Source organism: Haemaphysalis longicornis, unplaced genomic scaffold (assembly GCF_048455015.1).
Source record: "Haemaphysalis longicornis isolate Haplotype H1 unplaced genomic scaffold, Haemaphysalis longicornis Haplotype H1 scaffold_8, whole genome shotgun sequence".
Classification (NCBI taxonomy): domain Eukaryota; kingdom Metazoa; phylum Arthropoda; class Arachnida; order Ixodida; family Ixodidae; genus Haemaphysalis; species Haemaphysalis longicornis.
The window spans coordinates 111,915,691-111,934,285 of NW_027526445.1; the positions used below are offsets into that span (position 1 = coordinate 111,915,691).

General features: G+C 48.4%; 2 protein-coding genes across 2 annotated transcripts in view; both read left to right on the forward strand.

Moving 5' to 3' along the window:
• The window catches only part of LOC144149748 (uncharacterized), a 371,422-nt gene that overhangs the window by 203,865 nt on the left and 148,962 nt on the right, over nt 1–18,595 (forward strand). The window lies entirely within an intron of this gene.
• Nucleotides 1–18,595, forward strand: part of LOC144149911 (ATP-dependent RNA helicase TDRD9-like) — a 79,199-nt gene that overhangs the window by 38,898 nt on the left and 21,706 nt on the right. The window contains exons 19-25 of the mRNA XM_077681643.1: nt 764–827; nt 1,966–2,184; nt 6,198–6,733; nt 10,082–10,169; nt 10,764–10,862; nt 12,999–13,103; nt 14,114–14,215. Coding sequence (XP_077537769.1) covers nt 764–827; nt 1,966–2,184; nt 6,198–6,733; nt 10,082–10,169; nt 10,764–10,862; nt 12,999–13,103; nt 14,114–14,215 — 1,213 coding nt within the window. The remainder of the gene's footprint in view (nt 1–763; nt 828–1,965; nt 2,185–6,197; nt 6,734–10,081; nt 10,170–10,763; nt 10,863–12,998; nt 13,104–14,113; nt 14,216–18,595) is intronic.

Genomic DNA, 18,595 nt, shown 5'->3' on the forward strand with positions numbered 1-18,595 from the left:
CTCAACTTCGGCAATGCAGGGCTGTCTTGGGATCTGAGCTCTGTGTAGAGATCTGTAGCTGTACTGACTCGGAAGCTGCCCAGTCTGGCGACCAGAGTGGTCAGAAGAACCTCAAGTTTAGCAGATTGGGGGGTTTCAAACTGTCGTGCAGTATGCGATGCCACACTATGAATTGTTGTGTATGTTTTTAGGGCGCAGCCCCTTGGCACCCAGTGCCTGGGTTTCGCAGCAGCAAAGGCATCCGTCAACGGCGTCCACGTAGCCGTTTGAGTGAACGAAGCAGAAAAGGTAGAGAAGTGTCTGTGGAAAATGTGAAAGCTGATCACGCCGTGCATTTGCTGATCACGCGATCACTTCCTGAGACCCGGCAGATATGCGCCGTGACCGAGAAGACTGCAGTTCTTGCTGCACAAAAATTTCACATTAGGGAGTAGAATAGTTGTCAGTGCATTTTCCTTTCTTGCGACCCGCCGCGGTGGCTCAGTGGCTAAGGCGTTGCGCTGCTGAGCACGAGGTCGCGGGTTCGATTCCCGGCCGCGGCGGCCGCTTTTCTGATGGAGGCGAAAAGCAAAAACGCCCGTGTGTACGAGATTTCGGCGCACGTTAAATATCCCCAGGTGGTCAAAATTAATCCGGAGCCCTCCACTACAGCGCGCCTCATCGCCTGCGTTGCGTCGGCGCGTTAAACCCCACAATCAATCAATTTTCCTTTCTTGCTCTGCCTTTTCGAGCACCCCCTCTTTTTCCTATTCCTTGCACCCAGGTCCCGCATGGCTTGGGCTGACGGATCTTTCAGCGACTGCCTGGCCATGCTCAAGGCCTACAAGGTACGACTGTTGTGGCATTTCTTCGGATGGGGAAAGAAGCTTGTTTCTGTATTGATATTGAGTGTGTTATCGTGTAGCTGAAAGCATCCACTGTGGGGCTAGTTTAGTTATCACTGGCTGCATGAGCTGTGTGCTAGTTCTATTCCAGGTGAGATTGTTGTCAGACAACAAGTTTTATTTTCACGTAATTTGCGTCTGGCAGTGTTAAGCACTGCGCTCTGTGCACAACTTTATTTGGGGAAAGTGCGCGTGTGTGCATTGGAGAGCGAACTTTGTCGTCAGTGCATTACAACGTTCTGAAGGGTTGGACCTATAAAACTGACTTCAGAAGTGAGACTGTGGTGACTATTTCAATGGAGCAGGCTTGCCAAGCAACTCTGCTGTGCTGTGTGTTTCATATTGGGAAATGATTTGCTGTAGGGCAATGTGTTTGGTGTCAACAGTGAAATCGAGTCAGACTTGCATGTGGGCTCCCACTCCATTTCGGTGTGGAGACCCTTTGTGGTGGCTGAGTGGCTGAGCCTGAGAGCCCAAGTTCAATTCCGGCTGTTTTTCAGATGGTGGTGAAAAGTGAAACGTCTATTGTGTTAAGATTTCGGTGCATATTAAAGATCCCCTTGCAGGTGGTCGAAATTGATCCGGAGCCCTCCAGTATGGCGTGACTTGTAGCCCAGGTGTAGCTGCGGCACTTTAAATAAACCCCCAAAATTAATTGATCAATGTAATCAAACAAGACTGAAGGCCCCACCACAACTGCCCAGTCATGTTTCTTGGTGGTTGAGTTGGTCGGCAGCCATCAGTTGCACAAACAAACTCCTGTTGCATCGTAGAAGTGCTACTGAAAAGTTGGTGGGAAGTGACCACTGCCTGATCTGCTTTCTTTACTACCTCGCTGGTTTGTTGGAAGCTTGGGTTTAAATTAAGGTCAGTGTTGCTGTTATCGAGACAACGCAGTGTTTCTAATGACCCAAACTTGTGTTTCGTCTTAAATGGCCCCTTCAGCAGGACAGGCTCGTGAAACAACCTTGCTGTGCATTAGGTTTTGTTTTGTCAAACACATTTATTGCGGGATGACGAAGTCGAGCAGCAGACCCCCCGACTCCTTGCATGTGCGTGCGGGTGTCCCCTGGCATTGCAGGTGTGGCAGGAGATGCGCCAGCAGGGGGCCTTCAGCCGGCGGGGGGGCCTGAACGAGCGGGAGTGGGCCTCGCGCAACTTCCTGCAGCTCAAGCGGCTGCTCGAGGTGGACCGGCTGGTGCTGGAGCTGAGGCGCCGCCTGAGCCGCTTCAACATCTTCGGCGTCGAGCGGCCCAACCAGGCGCCCGTCTCCCTCGACCAGCACATGGTCGTGCTCAGGGTGGGTAAGGGGTGGTGCTGGTTGTGTCTTTCCTTTCCCTCCTCCTTTCTTTCTTTCTTTCTTCTCCGAAGGGGTGGCCCCCATTTCATGCACAGCCTTTGTCAGAAGTTTCTAGGCCAAGCCGAAAACGCGCAGGGCGCAAAAAATGAAGCGTACAAGCTTACGTCCCGAGCGTGGCTGAGAGGTTGTAGGCCGGAAAGGTAGAGGAAAACGTTTCTTTCTTAATGTCACACAATATGTTTGTCATATTTACATGTAAAAAAGCTTTTTCTTTGAATTCTTTGTGGTCAAGAAGGCCTAGGGGTGGCCTAGAAAATTTTGACAAAGGGTGTACCTACTGTTAAGGGAAGCTGAATGATGAGTTGAGAGGAACACGGTGAATGGGCCGTCAATGGAGCCTTTTGTACCTCATTTGGCTCCGTTCCAACCACGGAAGATGTTATTTAAATCAAGAGAATACAAGAAGTATTGAAGAGGTTCGAACTTCACATTACAATGACACAATATTGGTCAGCACAAAGAACATAGTTGTCAGTGTGTTTACTGTACGGTAGCATGCACGTGATACAATCGAACATAACTACACAGGCACCACTACAGTCGCCCAGTCATGTTTCTTGGGGGGGGGGGGGGGGCATTTGTCGGCTAATCCCACAAATAAGAATCGGTGACGTCGTGGAGACATCGCCGGAAAGTGGCGGAGGAGTCGCCACTGCTTTGTACGTTTCCTTTGCTGTCTCAGTTATTTGTTCGAAGGTTGGGATAAAAGTGGTGTCGTTGCCATTTGACATTCGATTTGACCATTTGACCATTCGTTCATCGACTGCGAGGTCGCGCTGCAGTTGAAACAAATTTACTGATTTTTCATTTATGTGCTGCAACAGCCACGCTACCCCTCCAAGTCTTTCCAAAAGACGCCGCAGCTGTAGCGTCTTCGGGGTCCCCGACACTCGGGAATGACAGCAACGCAAAGAATCGGTCCCATGGCATAACATTTGGTGGGAGAAGGCCGCGGAATATTCCTGTTGTCCGCCAGTATAGGTGGAGTCGCGGCACTTCAACAATGCCCATGTAAATGATGATGCCAATCAGCCTCAGCATCTCCAGTGGAGTGACTTCCTCCCAGGAGACGTCAGGCCTAGAGTATGTTTGTCGCTCTAAAATATGCATCCAGGCATACTTATTTGTGTTATTACACAGTCTTGATCACCTCCGTAGGGAAAAACAAAAGAAAAAAAAATCCAGCGCTCGAGAGAACCGACGTGCGTCACTCCTCAACGCTGCTCCGACATGGGCACCAGGCTGTTTCAAGGGTGAAAACTCGATACGGCGCGGTGCATTCGGCACATTATCCTGGCCGTACGTTGTCGAGACCCTAAGCACAAAAGTGAAACCGCAGTCATCAGATAAGAAGCACGTTTTGTTTATAAATACAGCGCAGAGTCACAACGAAACTTACCTACTTACCTACCAGAAGTGCGAGGCATTTGAACCGGAGCTTCATCGTCCGAACTGAAATCTGAAGATCCCACATCGTTGCTTGACACATCACTGCTGCTGGGATCAGAAAAATCGACGGCAGGAGCTGCCGAAGTGCTTGCTACAGCAGTCCGACTGTGCGGAGCGCGGCGCGAACCCGACCCGATTTTTCCTCCTGCTCCCCTTTACCTTCGGTTCAAATTTCTCTTGCTACACCACCAGCACACGCAACACATAAACAAACGAAACCAAAACTGAAAGAGAAGTTGCCAATGAGCACACCAGATGACGATAGTTTGTCTGTGGAGTGCGGGTTTCAGAGTTTGCGGGAGATTTGAAATCATCGGACACCGACGTCCGATGACCTATGCCGCCGTACTGAAAGAGTTAAAGGCCAGCTATACTGATGATTCACCCTGGCTAAATGCGTTTTGACATTTAGTGCGTACTCTACCAGAGCAACTGGGACAGGGCTGGTAGCCCCGTGAAATGCCTCGTTGATCAGTCAGAAGCATTTCGAAAAAATTGGCTCCAATCTATCCTGTGAAGTGGCTTGGACTGCAAAGCTGTAAACAACACCCACAACAATTACCGATGCGACGTAACTTGAAATAACTCATTAGGCTCTACAAAGAGTGAAACCAGATACTCTGGCAGTCGTTACCTGGGTTCCACGGAGGCGGTTTTCAAATAACCTAGTGAGCGAACGCAGTAGTGACGGCAGAAAAAAAAAAAAACCGGAGAGGAGCGTCTGGCGAAGGGTGAGGAGGAGGGCGGCACGCACAGCTATGGCTCTCTCACTGCCTCCCCCTCACACTTTCTCCATGCGTCGCCGCCTAGGCCATCCCCAAACACTGTTCTGTTCGCCGTTAATTCGAACCACGTAAACGCCCTGATCATACATTATGCCGTTTGCACTTCACATGAGGGCTCTGAATGAGTGCAGGTGGTAGACCCGCTGCTGTGCTCGTTGAGTACACTGTCTGTCTCCCTGTCTCCCCGTGTGGGCGCAGCTTAAGACGGCAGGCTGTCGCTTCGTTCCTCTATGTGGGTCCAGGTTCGATTCCTGGCAGTGCCAGTAATTTCTTTCATTTAGCCTGGCGTTTCCTGCTGACGCGGACACGAAAATTTTTGTGGCTCGTAGAGGCGTACCGCTTCACTGCAGTAGCTCCATAGCAGACAACGCTGCTCCTTTCTACGGATTGTGCAGAGAGCCACGAAGGGGAGGCGACATTCCAGCCAGCTGGGTGCTAGGGCCGTCAACCACCCATAAACTGGAGAACTAATCTTGCTTTGCTGCATGCACTTCTTTCCCCCAGGGCTGCTTCGTGCACGCATGTGAGGAAGTTGCACGGGGGCTTTCTTCCCAACTACTGGCTGGCCAGTAGTTGGTGATTTTGAAATTGGTGATTTTGAAACCGAAATTGAGAAGAGCGCAGCCATTACGGCGAGGATCACTTCGTCCTCGCCGTAATGGGTGTGCTCTTCTCAATTTCAGTTTCAAAATCGCCAATTTTCGCTGGTCCTTTGCAGTGCACGCACGTATTTCAGCTGCCAAAAATTTTCAGGGGATGAGAAGACGGTGACAAAGGCGGTGGCACGTAGCGTTGTGACCAAAGTTGACGGCGAGGGTGGAGCTGGGTGTGGGGTGTGCAGCCTCCCAGGAGCAGTGACAGCTGCCTTGTAGACAGCTTTACTAGATCGCTCATCATTCTTACCTGTGGTTTGCGTCATTTGTCGTGCCAGCACATAACAATGTTGTGACGAGGCAGTAGAGGTGAAAAGATGTATTTACGGCACTTACAAGAGGGAACGCACCGGGATAGCTCCCATTGACGCAGCTCAAACGTCTAGCTCACTTCCTCGTTTTGTCCTCTTATCGTCATCGTTAGCACTTATGTTCCTACCCGTTTGACAATTCTCTCTTGCTGTCTTTGTAAAGCGAAAGCTTTCTCAGTGGGACTCATGGTGTCCTGTCAAAAAACTAATGCATTTCCCCATAGACTGGTTCGTTGACCACAAAGCTCTGATGAAATCTCTAGACACACAGTGCGTGCGTGCGTGAAACCGGGCTTTTATTGCGTCAAAACGGGGACTTGAAAATTGCGAAAAAAAAAGGAATGTTTCTAGAAGAGACAATACAGGCGTCAATCACCAAGAAGGAGTGCTATAGGACACCTCTATCTCATCAATCACGTATCGGCATGCATGTAGGTCGTTCATAGATGTGTTTACTTAGTGCACAACAAAATCGTCGCACGTGTTCCTCCTTTGTTTGCGATTTGGGTTTTTCAAGGTTTGACGATTGATTGATTGGACGCACTTTCAGCAAAGGTTGGATACACTTTTAGAAAAAGTTTTGACACGCTTTCGAGGCAGTTTTAATGGGAAAAAGCTTTCGCGAGTCTTTCAACTTTCTTTAGCCAGGGATGGTACAGTTTTTAGGTAGACTGTACGGAAACGGGGTTTTTTAATCAAGGGGTTGACATTTTCGCGGCAGTTGGCGTTCAAGCTTTGCCCTTTTCCGTGCGCAGCTGGTGATCTGCGGCGCCTTCTACCCGAACTACTTCACGCAAGAGTGCCTGGAGGAGGCCGGCTGCTGCCGGCGCCTCATGTCGGACCCGCTGAGCTCGGTGCAGCTCACGGGCGTGCCCCAGAACCAAGGCCTGCTGTACGACCACGCCATCCGCGCCCTGCTGGCTCCCTGCGGCTCGTCGCGCGTGCGCATCACCTACGAGGAGTCGCGTGCCACCGTCGAGTTTGTGCAGCGCGAGAAGGGCGAGGGCGTGCTGCCGGCCGTGTACACGGCCGTCAAGATGCGCCAGCTGCGGCTGCCCCTCGAGTTCGCCCTCTTCCGGCCCGAGGACGCCCGCCAGAAGATGGAGCGCCTGCAGCAGATCCGCGACGAGGAGGAGCGCAAGAGCAGGGCCAGGGAAGAGAAGGAGGAGGGGGCTGAGCACGGGGGTGGGGAGGGAGACGGGCCCCCCGCCACCCCCGTCAGTCCCGACGCCCCCGCCACGAGCAACGTCGAGTGGGGCAGCGGCAGCTACAAGAAGCTCAGGGCCAACCGGTGAGGTTTGCGGCGAGCTTCGTGCTCTTCGTGACGAGGGACGTCTCTCTTACTTTTTGAGACTTACTTCTCGACACCTGCTTGACGCTTTTGTTGGGGTCGATAAATTGACCTGTAGGGTGAGGGGCTGAAGTTAATTATTTGTGAGCTGCAGTTTTCTTTTTTTTTTTTCTTTTTTTCTTTTCAATTCTTGTTCTTCTCGGGGAGTGTTATTTCTTAGAGTTACGCTGGTATTGTTGGATCATTTGCCAGAAAGGGCTGAGAGGGGTTTGGTATTGTCCGCGTGATCCCCTTCGAAACCTTTTTTAGAACGGGTGTTTGGGGCAGACGTGAGCCAGCTTTCCCATCAATTAGCTGTCTCTCAGTTAAGGTAGGCATCACAATGGGCGTTGGGAGGTGCAGGGGAGAGGGCAAGAGGAAAGCATCTTCAAAGAGTGCCTTGAGCAACGAGCTGCAGTGAAGGACAAAAAAAATTACGGCCAGTATGGCTACGGCAAACACAAAATTTCACGCAAAATCGGACTACATTCCATCTCGTCATGCTGGTATTTCGGGTGTGTTTGGAAAGATTAGGACAGACATTGTGCTTTGAGGTCTTCAAGACGTGATCCAGTATTCATTAGGCCTAATACGAGGTAACCTGAATGTTAAGCGTAACGGCATGCCAAGCGGTGTCACAGTCATTTTATGTCGAGCTGAACTGCAAAGCATAATGTCGCACTGCAAAGCATAATGTAAGCCTAATAGAGGGCTAGCGCACACTGCCATCACCTCCTCCCCTTAGCAGCGCATCAACATTCGTGCAAGCTACTTGTGAACCGGAAAATGTGGGAGGCTCTACAAATGACGCTTTACAAAACAGAGTGCACGAATTTCCCATGAAGATGTCAATTGTAAGCTTTGTTTTCAGGGGTCGACTTCGTTTTAACAGCAAAGTGTTTAGCAAATTGTAATTTTTCATGTCCGCAGTTAAAAATACCAAAGAATTGCCCGAGCACGCGCTGGTTGCGACCGCCCAGCAATTTACAAAACCAAGAGAATGCCTAGCGCTCGTGTGTGCGTGCCTTTTGACGACCGCCCAGCGTCCCTTGCGCACGTTTGTCAAGCCAAGCATACCCACTTAGGGAGATTGGCCGAGATTGGCCAAAAGGAAAAAAAAAAAAAAAAGAAAAGCTGAAGTAGAATCGTGGCAACATTTGCTCGGAACGAGAAAGACACGTCATAGCATACGCTGCTCCATGGTGATGTCCAATGATTATCACTTCCAGAAAACATTAAGGAAGGGCACACTTATAGCAACAATGACAGTGTGAAGGTCGTTGCGGCAGCGAAGAAGAAGCAAATCCGCTGCAAACATGGACTGAAACCTTCGTGAAGATGGTCATGATGGTTGTGTGCAGCTTTGCTACCTTCAAGTCTTACGCGTTAACGTGAGCTTCGTGTGTGTATGTATTTATTTGTTTGTTTATTTATTTATTTATTTATTTATTTATTTATTTATTAGGTTTTGGCAGGGGTAAACTGTTTTTGTTTTTGTGCATTCACACCAAAATTTGTGCTAAAACAAAAATGCCTGATGCTTGCATTGTGTCTCTGGACGGCGTAGCTTTGGTGCGGAACAAGCAACATCTTTTGGTGTGAGAGATGGGGGATTCGTCTCACTGGCGCCAACTCAAAAGCTGTAATCTAGTAAGCATGATGGCTTGATGCCATTGGAAGCAACTGCAAAATAAGAGGAGGTTGTGGAGATTTAAACACCAGTTAGGTGTAGTTGTGGTGAAAGTGGCATTATTTTACAGCGGTACAGTATACAATCAATACTAACTGCAGCGATCAGCTGCGGCTGTCGATTGCAGTATGCTTCAGGAGAGTACGTCAACACCCGTAAGTTGTGCGTAGTGCTTGTATGTGAGCTAGGAAAACCAAGCATTTTCGGGGATTCGGAATGTTCTGGGAATACTCGTGGAATCTGCGCGTCCGTCGAGGCAAATTAGCTGTACTAATTTATTACGAGGACTGATGCCGCAGTAATGCTGGCTCAAGCAAAAAGAGAGGACTCGCTTCGTGGGGCTGGTACGAAGTACGAAGCTCTCTCCGCAGACACCGCTGACCTCCAGCCAATGCGGGCAGCGACATTTGTTTGCTTTTTGTTGTCGTTGATTCTGGCTGATTCTCGATTCCAGCGAGACTTCGTGGGAGTTTCAGTTGCAATGATGGCAACCTTTTTCTTTTTTCTTGGGTCACGCGCTGTCTCCGTGGGGTTTAATTTGGCGCTTCACTTGGTCTCTCTCTGCTGCTTGTACTAGCGTCGGCATCCGATTGTGCCGCCAAAGTGGCCTTAAAAGTAGTCTTTTCAAAACATGGCAATGTTATACGTATATCGCTCAATACTTGAAGATCACGCCGTGTAGCTCCCGCAAAGATTTCCTGACCTCACCAGTGACGGCACTGCGGTCGTTTGCGGCAGCACTTGAACACCGGTGACAATGAATCGTGGTTTTTTTCACGCTCGTTGGAGGTACGTCACTGTACAGCCAAACCAATGTCCAGTAGTCGACAGACGCAGCTGACGACAGGGGGGTGGGTGAAGGTCGGGGGAGCGGGCACGAGTGCGCAAAATACAAGCAAAACAGGGTGGGTGCTGCCTAGAATGGCCTTTCCAGCGTCAGTGGAAGTGACGTCAGGGCGTCTTGTAGACTTTTACAGTTCGCGTGTGAGCTCTTTGACGCTTCCCCAACCTTGCTGTGTTTTATGTGCGGCGGAGATATTTTTAGGCGCAGGCCCCGTAACAGTGAGGTTGCTATCGGTAGATAGAAATATTATCTCACATTTGGAAATATTTGCCTCTGTATGCGCCATCTTTCTTTTATTGTCTGTATTTGAAAATGTTTGACTGATTTGAAGTGGCGTTTACCATTTTTGTCGAAGGTATCGTGTTTGCTCTTTGCGAACCTCCCCCCCTTCTGTTGTCTTTTTGAATCGCATAAACATTACTCCTAACTATTCAAACTGCATGATGCTTTTTTTTTTTTAACTTAACATGCTTGTTTAAGAGTGACAGCATCCAGCGACATGGTGTGAGCCCGTCTTGATCTAAAACAAATTTCTGTGTTAGCAGAGAGTGTAGCAAAAGCCCTTGGGGAAAAGCTGTAGAACTTGGGGAGTCAGAAAATCTCCACTTGGTAGTAGACACCCTGTTTCATCTTTGGCTCCACTTTGCAGCTGAACAACATGCAGAGGCGGTTGCAGATTAAGGTAGTTACAGGAATACAAGCGGGAGGCCCTGGAGGGGAGGGAAATGGCATTTGATGGTGGTGACGATGCTGATGATCGTTCTTGTCCCCGCAGCATGGTGGTGGTGCCCAGCTCCAATCCCATCAAGTCAGTTCCACTCCCGGCCAACAACCAGATGACCATCAACATCTACTGCACTCACGTGAGCATGTGCAGCTGACTTTCTTCTTCTTCTTCTTTTCACTCCTGGCAGCAGCTGCAGGAGTGTGTAGCTGGTGCAACCTTACCACAGCCTCGTTAAAACCCCAGGGGTCTCAGTACATAGCTTGGTAGCCTGGTCACGGAAAGGAACGACAAAAAAAAGTCAGAAACAGGCAAGCACGTGCAGTCTAGCGGAGCATCTGTTTCTTGCAAGTCTCTTTAAGCATCCAGAGTTTTGTAGTCGTTCAGAAAGTGGGTTGGACGCTGCGCTGTGATGTAGAGAAGCTCCTATCCAAGTTCATGTGCAAATCTCTCTATCATTGCAGTATAGCACCGAAATAGCAACTCTACTGTGGAGAGGGAGAGAGAAAAAAAAAGAAGGCCCTTATTTTTTTTACTCTTTTTACTAAAGGTGTAAAAATATTTTTTACTTTTTACTCTTTATACCAAGGATGTTAAAAAACACCCTGTCTGCACCTTATACCAGAGGTGCCTGGGGATATGCCCGATATCTCCACCCTTTTTTTTTTTACACCCATTTCTGACGGGTGGGGTTTGCTACACAACGCACTGCAATGCCATGCAATGCCTGCAGGTGGTGGACTGTGGCCACTTCTATGCCCACTACACGGACCAGTCCTACCAGCTGGTGGAGCAGCACATGCAGGACATCATCAACCGACAGGAGCTCAGGGTGAGGGCTCTGGGGCACTGCTGCACGTTCTGTGAGCCCGCAGCCTGTGCTGGCTTTGCATGCCTGAGAATGAAGAGCGTTTGCGCAGGGCGGCGGTGCCCAGCTACTATTTGCACCTATATTCGTCCCCCCATTTCCCGTGGAATTGAAATCCGACACGGGAGGCATGCTATGGTGGAAAAACCTGACTCCGGGAGAATGAACCAACAGTGTACCCCTAACGGTGCAGGCGCTTACAATGGGGTGTAGACTGGGATTGGAACGCAGTAATTGCTGCGTTACAGAGGCAAGAAGTTTGCCATCCTGCTTGTTCAGGGTTCCCTGCTCCCCCCTTCAATATGTGAAGCGACATCTCCGCTGTGTGTCTGTCATTTCGTAAAAGTGGCGGCAGCATGTGTTGCAAGAATGTTTTTTGCTGCATAAAGTTACACGAAGGGTGCAAAATCAATCCGTTTGCTTCTCCCAAAGGATTTTGCCGAGTTTCAACAGGTGACTTGAAAAATTTAAAGCTACGACTTGTGACCCCCTTTGCATTCCAACTGTGTGATCACCTTTTCCAGCCTGCGACTTGGAGGTACGTTTAAGCCCAGGGTGAAAAAGGCCTCGAGTTAGGCAAGTTGGGAATCAGTGCACCTAGAATTGTTAGAAAGAGAGGTTTTATTTGACGGGAAATGGTGTAAACATCCTGCGCACGTTCCTAATTTAGGAAACATTTTGTGAAATATCCACTTTGAGCGGGAATCTCCGGGTATGGGGAATTTTCATATTTTTTTCTCACCGATTGGTCATAACTGAAGCAAAATATCAAACAGTAGAAAAGAGCCGGGTTTCGTAAAGGCTATGTTTTTCACATTCTTGTGTTTAGACAGTGGCACCCACTGTTATGTAGCAGAGCAGAAGATGGCCATGTTTTGTTTTGCTCGAGGGTAAGGCACCGATGCGCTTAATGTGCCGTCTCTTGTTGCAAGAAAGACAAACTGTGAGCGGCTTTTCGTACGGTGACTGCTGAGCTAGACAACCCTCCCATTCTGTGCGGTGCATGCGAACTGGTGGTTTGAGTGCACTGTTGTCCTCTTATGAAATCGCTGTACTGGTTGTGGATCCTGGGACAAGTTCCCTGGCCTCCATTGAAAGTTTTATGGGGTGATTCTACGAGAGAAGGAACACGTGTGGACAGACTAATTTTTGTTTTTTTCCCATGTTTTTTTTGGTTATGCGCAACCTATAGAATAGCTTAAAACTGCAATTCGTTTTCCCCTAGCGTGCGTACTTTGCGAGAAAAAAATTTGCCAAGGTGGCGCGGGCAACGCACGATTTCTGGTGACTGCAGTTTTTTTTTTTTTTTTTTTTTTTTTTTTTTTTTTTTTTTTCCTCCTCAACTTTGGGGTTTTGCGCACAGTGAGATTTGATTGTTCCGACTAAAATTTTCTTGAAAACAAAAACTGCAGTAAAAAGACAAACATCAAAACAAATTTTGCATTGTGCTGTGAAGAAAAAAATTACAAAGAGATTGTGAAATCGCGTGAGACATTAGATTGTCGCTACCTTTGACACTTTCTATCTCCGTATCTGTAATTGTAACCAACTTGTAAGTGATGGGTAGTGTCAACCAGATATCTGTAAATATATCCGTGAAATATCAGTTGTCTAGAAAAGATATAAATAATGCAAAAAAACAATTGACTGCTGTGCTTTTTTAAAATTGCATAACAGTAAAAATAAAAATTAAGAAAAAAAAACGTCTCAATTTCCTTCAAAGTTGGGGAAGAGAGACTGCTCAAGAGGACCAACAATACTGCTGAAAAACGTGTTGCCTCATTTTGTTTGTACCGAAGTTATAAGCGGCTGAAATTGCGCGTTCGAAACGAGTCTCCAGACGTGCCATGTGCTCCACTACTGCCTCTGCTTTTCTGGCCTCCCGCTTGGATAAAAAAGCACTTGTTCTCATTTTGCAGCCACAGCAGGTGTGTTTCAACACTTGACGTCCTTCTAAAAAGAAATCGACATTTTTACTTTTATATTTGCGATGTTTCACTGAAAAAGCGCTAGCACAGCTACGCCTGTGGCGAAGCGGCGCCGTTGCGTTGCCATTGCGTTGTTGCATTGCATTCCCTCCCCCCCATCGCTTTGCCCCAGCCCCTGCGAGAGGAGTTGCGGGTGGACATGATGGTGCTGGCGCCCTACAAGGGGCCCTACTACCGGGCCAGGGTGGAGCAGATACTGAACCCCAGGGTGGCCAGGGTGAGTGGCAGCAGAGGCACCGTCACCCCACGTTTTCACCCGTGTCTTCTTTCTTCCTTCTTCAGTGGCGTGTGCACTCGAGCTAGACTCAGCACTTCAGAGTAACCACCACTAAGCGCAAAAAAGTGTTTCAATGCCTGTCTTAGTTCGACAGGTCCTTTGTCTGCAAAAATTTTTTTGCGCTTGGCTTGGCGGTGGTTTTTTTTTATTTTCTCTTGGATTGGAAAGGGCCACCACCCTCTTAGAAGCAAAACCTTGTCTGATGTTTGTCGCATCTAGGCTGGTACAATAGTTTGTGTCAGATTGTGTCAGGTAGTTTGTGCCTGAGACCGGCATCTCGGCCTTCACGCAACCACAGGTGGGTTTGAGGAGATGCCTTATGAGCCACAGCAGACAGTGTTGCATGTTATTTGTTGGTTATGTGGAGGCCTTGGAAGTTTGGAGAAAAAATGTCTTGCTAGATGCCTGGCGAAGTAATGCTGGTCGCAAGTGTGGTTTTACTAACTGAAGCATTGCCTAATAGTCAAATCTGGGTGTATACCACAAACCCTTGTTATAACAGAGGTGATTTGCTCCTTGTGTACTGTAGCTGGAGTTGTGTACTGGTACATGGCAAGGCACTAGACAGCCTGTTGATTGGCACACATTTGATATTGTTAACAAGAACTCGCGGCTGTATGAGGAGTTGTCAAAAACTAAAAAACAGGGCTGTTGCAAAAATAGCTATTGTTCCTATAATAAGGGAATGAACATTTAATTATGGCTGCTTGCATTCATTAGGATGGCTTTGATTTGTCGTCTTTACTGTGTGTCACATCTTTCACAGGTTTCATTAATATTTCACTGACGCTGGGTAATTGGTAGTTTTGCAGAGCTTGCTGCTTGGTTCTGCAGGTTACTTGATGCGTGAGTCGAGGGCGCTTTTAGATTCCAGTTCAGTGTTTCAGTGTTTTGCGTGAACCGTTTTTTTCGCAAGGTGCCCCCAAACACACTTCCCCGCTTCCTCTCAGGTGTTCTTCGTGGACTATGGCAACACGGAGGACGTCGCCATTGCCCATATCCGGGAGATCGACCCAGAGAGGCATGTCGAGGTCCTTTCCACTCCGGTGCAGGTGAGCTCTCGGGTGGCTAATCATCAGATCTAGTGGAGCAATACCAAAACAGTTTTGCGTGAAACCAGTTGTCTGGTTATCTGGTTCACCAATTGTTCGCATTTGAAAGCCAGATAACTGGTGTGATTGGGTTGCGTAACTTGTTAACCGGTTGTGTATCTGGATGTTTGGATATACGGATTTCTGTTTTATATTCCAAAGATTCCAAGGCACCCCCGATTAATGTGTTCGAATTCTCAAACATCCAGTGAACTAGCTTTTCAAACCGGATATACAGTGTAGACCGCTTATAACGTATGTCGCGGGAGCCGCAAAAATCCGCACTATAAGCGGTACCGCACTATAACCAAAACGTGCTCAAATTCAACCAAATCGCTACCTATCTCTCAAGTCATCCTAAATTTTTTATCACCCAAACGCACAGCGCCTAAAAACGAAGGAAGGGTCTTTATTTCGTATTATTTTTAACATCAGCCGCTGCTGCCGGGTCTCACACATTGCAAAAGCGCGGTCTTACAAACGGCGAGTGCGGCTTTAACTTCCGTTGTATTTGTATTTTGAAAGACCATGGCTGCGTTTTTTGCGTCTATGAAGATGCCGCAGGACATGATAAAAAAGGCCAGCGGGATTTTTTTTTTCTTTTTTTTTTTACCCCACTCTGTGTTCACGATGCCGAAGGCGGCTGCTTATCAGCGCAACGTACTGGTGGTGGAAATCTTCGCGCGGCTCGCTTGTTCGGGAAGAGCGGTGGCTTATCTGCACAACGTTCTAAAGCGTGAACCGCATGGAGCGATTTCTCGCGAAAACGGGCAGCGCACGCCGCAGGCGCGGCGCGGTAAGCGGCGGCAAGATGGCGTCGGCACTGGCCGTGAAGCGGTGCAGGCAGCTCCAGCGACCACTTCTAACCGCTCGCTCAAATGCCGCACGAGGCGCAAGCGAAGATGCTCATGCAGGAAAAGAGCTGATAATGTGGCCGCAAAGTGGAATATAAACTGCCATCCACGCTGCTTGTGAAAGTGCCCATCAAAAAATACCGCGGTGGTAACCCTAAACTAAAGTCCCTTCATCTGATCGAGGGACTTTAGCCTAAACACCTCTGGCGCGGCTAGCCGGCTCGGAGCGCTTCGAATCTCCCGCCATTAGGTGCGCGTCTTCCCGTTGGTGCAAGTCGTCAGGCTCCTCCCACTGCCACGCGAAGAAGCCACCGCAAGCGCGGAATCGTAGACGCGAGCATGAAAAAAACGCACGCGCAACGCCGATGTGCAAAATTCGTGTGCGAAAATGGGCCACGCGGTTCACGATTAATAGAAACAACTTGCCACGCGCGGACGGGGAGCCGGCCGCTATCTTCCGAGGTGCATCAAGCAAAGTCAGTTGTGGTTATCACGTACGCGCGAACTAAAGGGTGCCTATTTTTTGCTTCTGTTGCGCGCTGCGTCAGATGGCCGATTTCATCATTTCTTTTTTTCTTTTGCTACTCTAAAACGATGCCCCAGCTGCGCCGGTCGATGAGCAGATCCGCCGAAAAACCGCACTATAAACGGTATTGTGCTTCGGCCAACCGCATCTTAAGCGGTATGCTTATGCATTGAGTTCTATGGGAGGCAAACCGGTGGTCACAAAAACCCGCGTTATATCCGGTCCCGCACTATAAGCGGTTACGTTATAAATGGTCTACACTGTACTGATTATCCGTTGTTGAAAATCCGGATAAGTGGCTTTCAAGGCCGCAGTCGCTCCGAGCCAGTTCAACCGGATAACCAGTTTGACGGATGTTTTCAAGCACTGGTGATATCTCACACTTGACTCCCAGGCTATTCAGAGCACCGTTCGTTGTATTTTCTCGCTTGTTTGAAGTGGGAATCACACAACAGGTAGGAAACCGGCAGAGCCACAGCAGGCTCTGCAAGTCTTTGCAAAATAGTACGTAAGTGTAATGTCTCGGGGCAGTAAATACTACAAGTATAAATATACGTATACTGGGGATCTTCAATTAAAGCCTCAGATTCACTACGGACTCCCCGAGATTCACTCCCCGAGATTACACTCCGGAGAACCTTCGGATCACCCGGGAATTATCCGTGGTGGGACCGAGACCGTAAATCGAAAACCCCCACTGTCTCACGGCTCGTCATGTTGTCCGTTGGACCTGGAATCAGTCCACTGTGAGTTTTGGAAAGTCCCGACTGCACCTTTTAGTGTGGTGCCTTGTGGAGTGTTTGGAGATGGGATGGAACTCGCCGCATTATGCGTTTCTCAGCTGGTCTTGTTGAAGGGCACTGGCTTGAGAATCACAATGGTATTGGCGGTGAGCGCGAACACAGGCGGCGCTGCGAAGCGCGCCTCCGTGACGTCAGCTTAGGGATTCTCGCATTTGTCGTCTGCTTCACTCAGGAACGCTCTCCCTGCTGTTTCTTGCGCTCGGTCAACGTCTGATGCTTGTTCGCACCAGAATTGGCGTGTGGGTAACTTTTTATCATAATAATAGGCTTAAAATCGCATACACTAGATCATGGTGTCAATTAAAGTATAGTTTTGGATACCGTTACGGGAGAAACATTGCCGGCGCCACCCCATTCCTTGCGAAGCCGGTCCTGTGCGGAGCGCGAAGAGTCAGAGATAGGCGTCAGCTTCTCATGTAAGCATTCGAACAGAAGGAACAGTCAGCTGCTAATAACCGACAACAGCGAAAATGGAAGACCAAAACAAATTCTAGGCCTTCAGGGCTGTCGGCTTTTGCAGAAGGCATCACGATTCCCGGTAATCATATGTAAGGTAAAACAGTTTTTGCAACCTTGCCGAACGCTCGAACGTATTGTGCCACATCACTTTACGTTGTCAAGGCATGAAAGTTTGCCGACATGCACTATAGACTGCAAAAACTGTAGGTTGAGTTCCAAATAACCCAGTGTGTATATACGCGCGTGCTGATTCTATACCAGGCATCTAACCAGTATGGAGGTTTATTAAGCAAAACGAGTCACGTCTTCGTTAAATTTGTAGTAACACATATATGTTTGTTAAGACCTGGAGGGATATTTCGGAACATTTTGCACAGCCATTTCTTCCCGATATTCGGATATGCGTTATAGGAAAACTGCACTCAAGAAGAGAAGGAGGAGGAGTAAGGGGAGGAGGGGAAAACTTTGTTTAACAATTAAATCGATCTGGTTAGTGGGCCGGGTCCTCAGTCCAGGACAAGAGAGTAAAAGTAATTTTCTTCAAATCATAGAACGCCATCCCGAGTAGAATAGGATTTGTTCTTCGCGCCTGGAAGGGTTGAAAAGCAATAAAGAGCTACTTGGAATTCTTCTTCGGTTTCGAGTCTTCTAATATATACAGGTATACTATTTATTACGTTAGATAGCGAGTATATCATGCCTTCAACACCGTAATCATGTCATCATTGTTCGAGTTGAGAGTCAGTTCGTTATGATAACGATACAATTACGATAGAAATTCGGAGCAAAAAAGCCGCCTTCGAGTACTGTGGACCACGTTGTTTAGGGCGCGATCGCGGTGGCGTAGCACAAACCTTCTCATTGTATTTGCATGTAAATAAACAAAGCACGCTGCGGATATGCACCTTCTTGCACGCAGCCGTAATGAAAGCCAATTTGTGAAGAAGGGAATGTATGCCATACAAAATGAAGGAAATATCCACACGACCTTTGTGAGGCTCCCAAACATCCCAAAACCTCCTAATAAGAAGTTGGTGACGGCGCAGAAAAATTAATGCATTGGGCAGAAAAAAAAAGGAAGAAACATTAATCCGATACAAGACAACAACGAAAGAAACAGAAGAAAGCCGCTTTATTTCCTGCTGTGCGATGAGCGTGTAGAGGCCGCTGCTTGGTACGTAGTATTAGACTGTTGAGTCTTCATAGGAGCATCTCAAAAATACTGCAGGAAAGCCTACGCATTTTGAATACTTATCGAGAAGCTCTGATCGCTGATCCTCACGAATAAGCAAGAAAGGACGAGTTACACACGATCTTCTGACCGATACTCTGAAGAAAGTTGTTCTCTATCTCTTCGTGTGTTGCAAACTTGTGGGGGATACAGCTTCAAATTATTCAGATGCGTCAGAAGCTGACAAAATGACTGAGTCGCTAGAAATACGCTTTTTAACGCCCTACAGCAACGAAGCGGGCGATTTCTAGCCCAGGCACTGTTGCCCCTCACAAGCGGAGTGTAGCAGACGACAGCGGCGCGAATCCCTAAGCCGACGTCAGAGCCAGGGGGCGCCACTCAAAGATCTCACCGCCAATAGTGGTTCGCTGCATGTCTTTTGGTTGTTTTTTTGCTTATCAGTGAATGCAGTCCGCATCAGATAGAAGAGCAAAAGCTACGTAGCAGAGTGGAAGCTGGGGCGAAAGT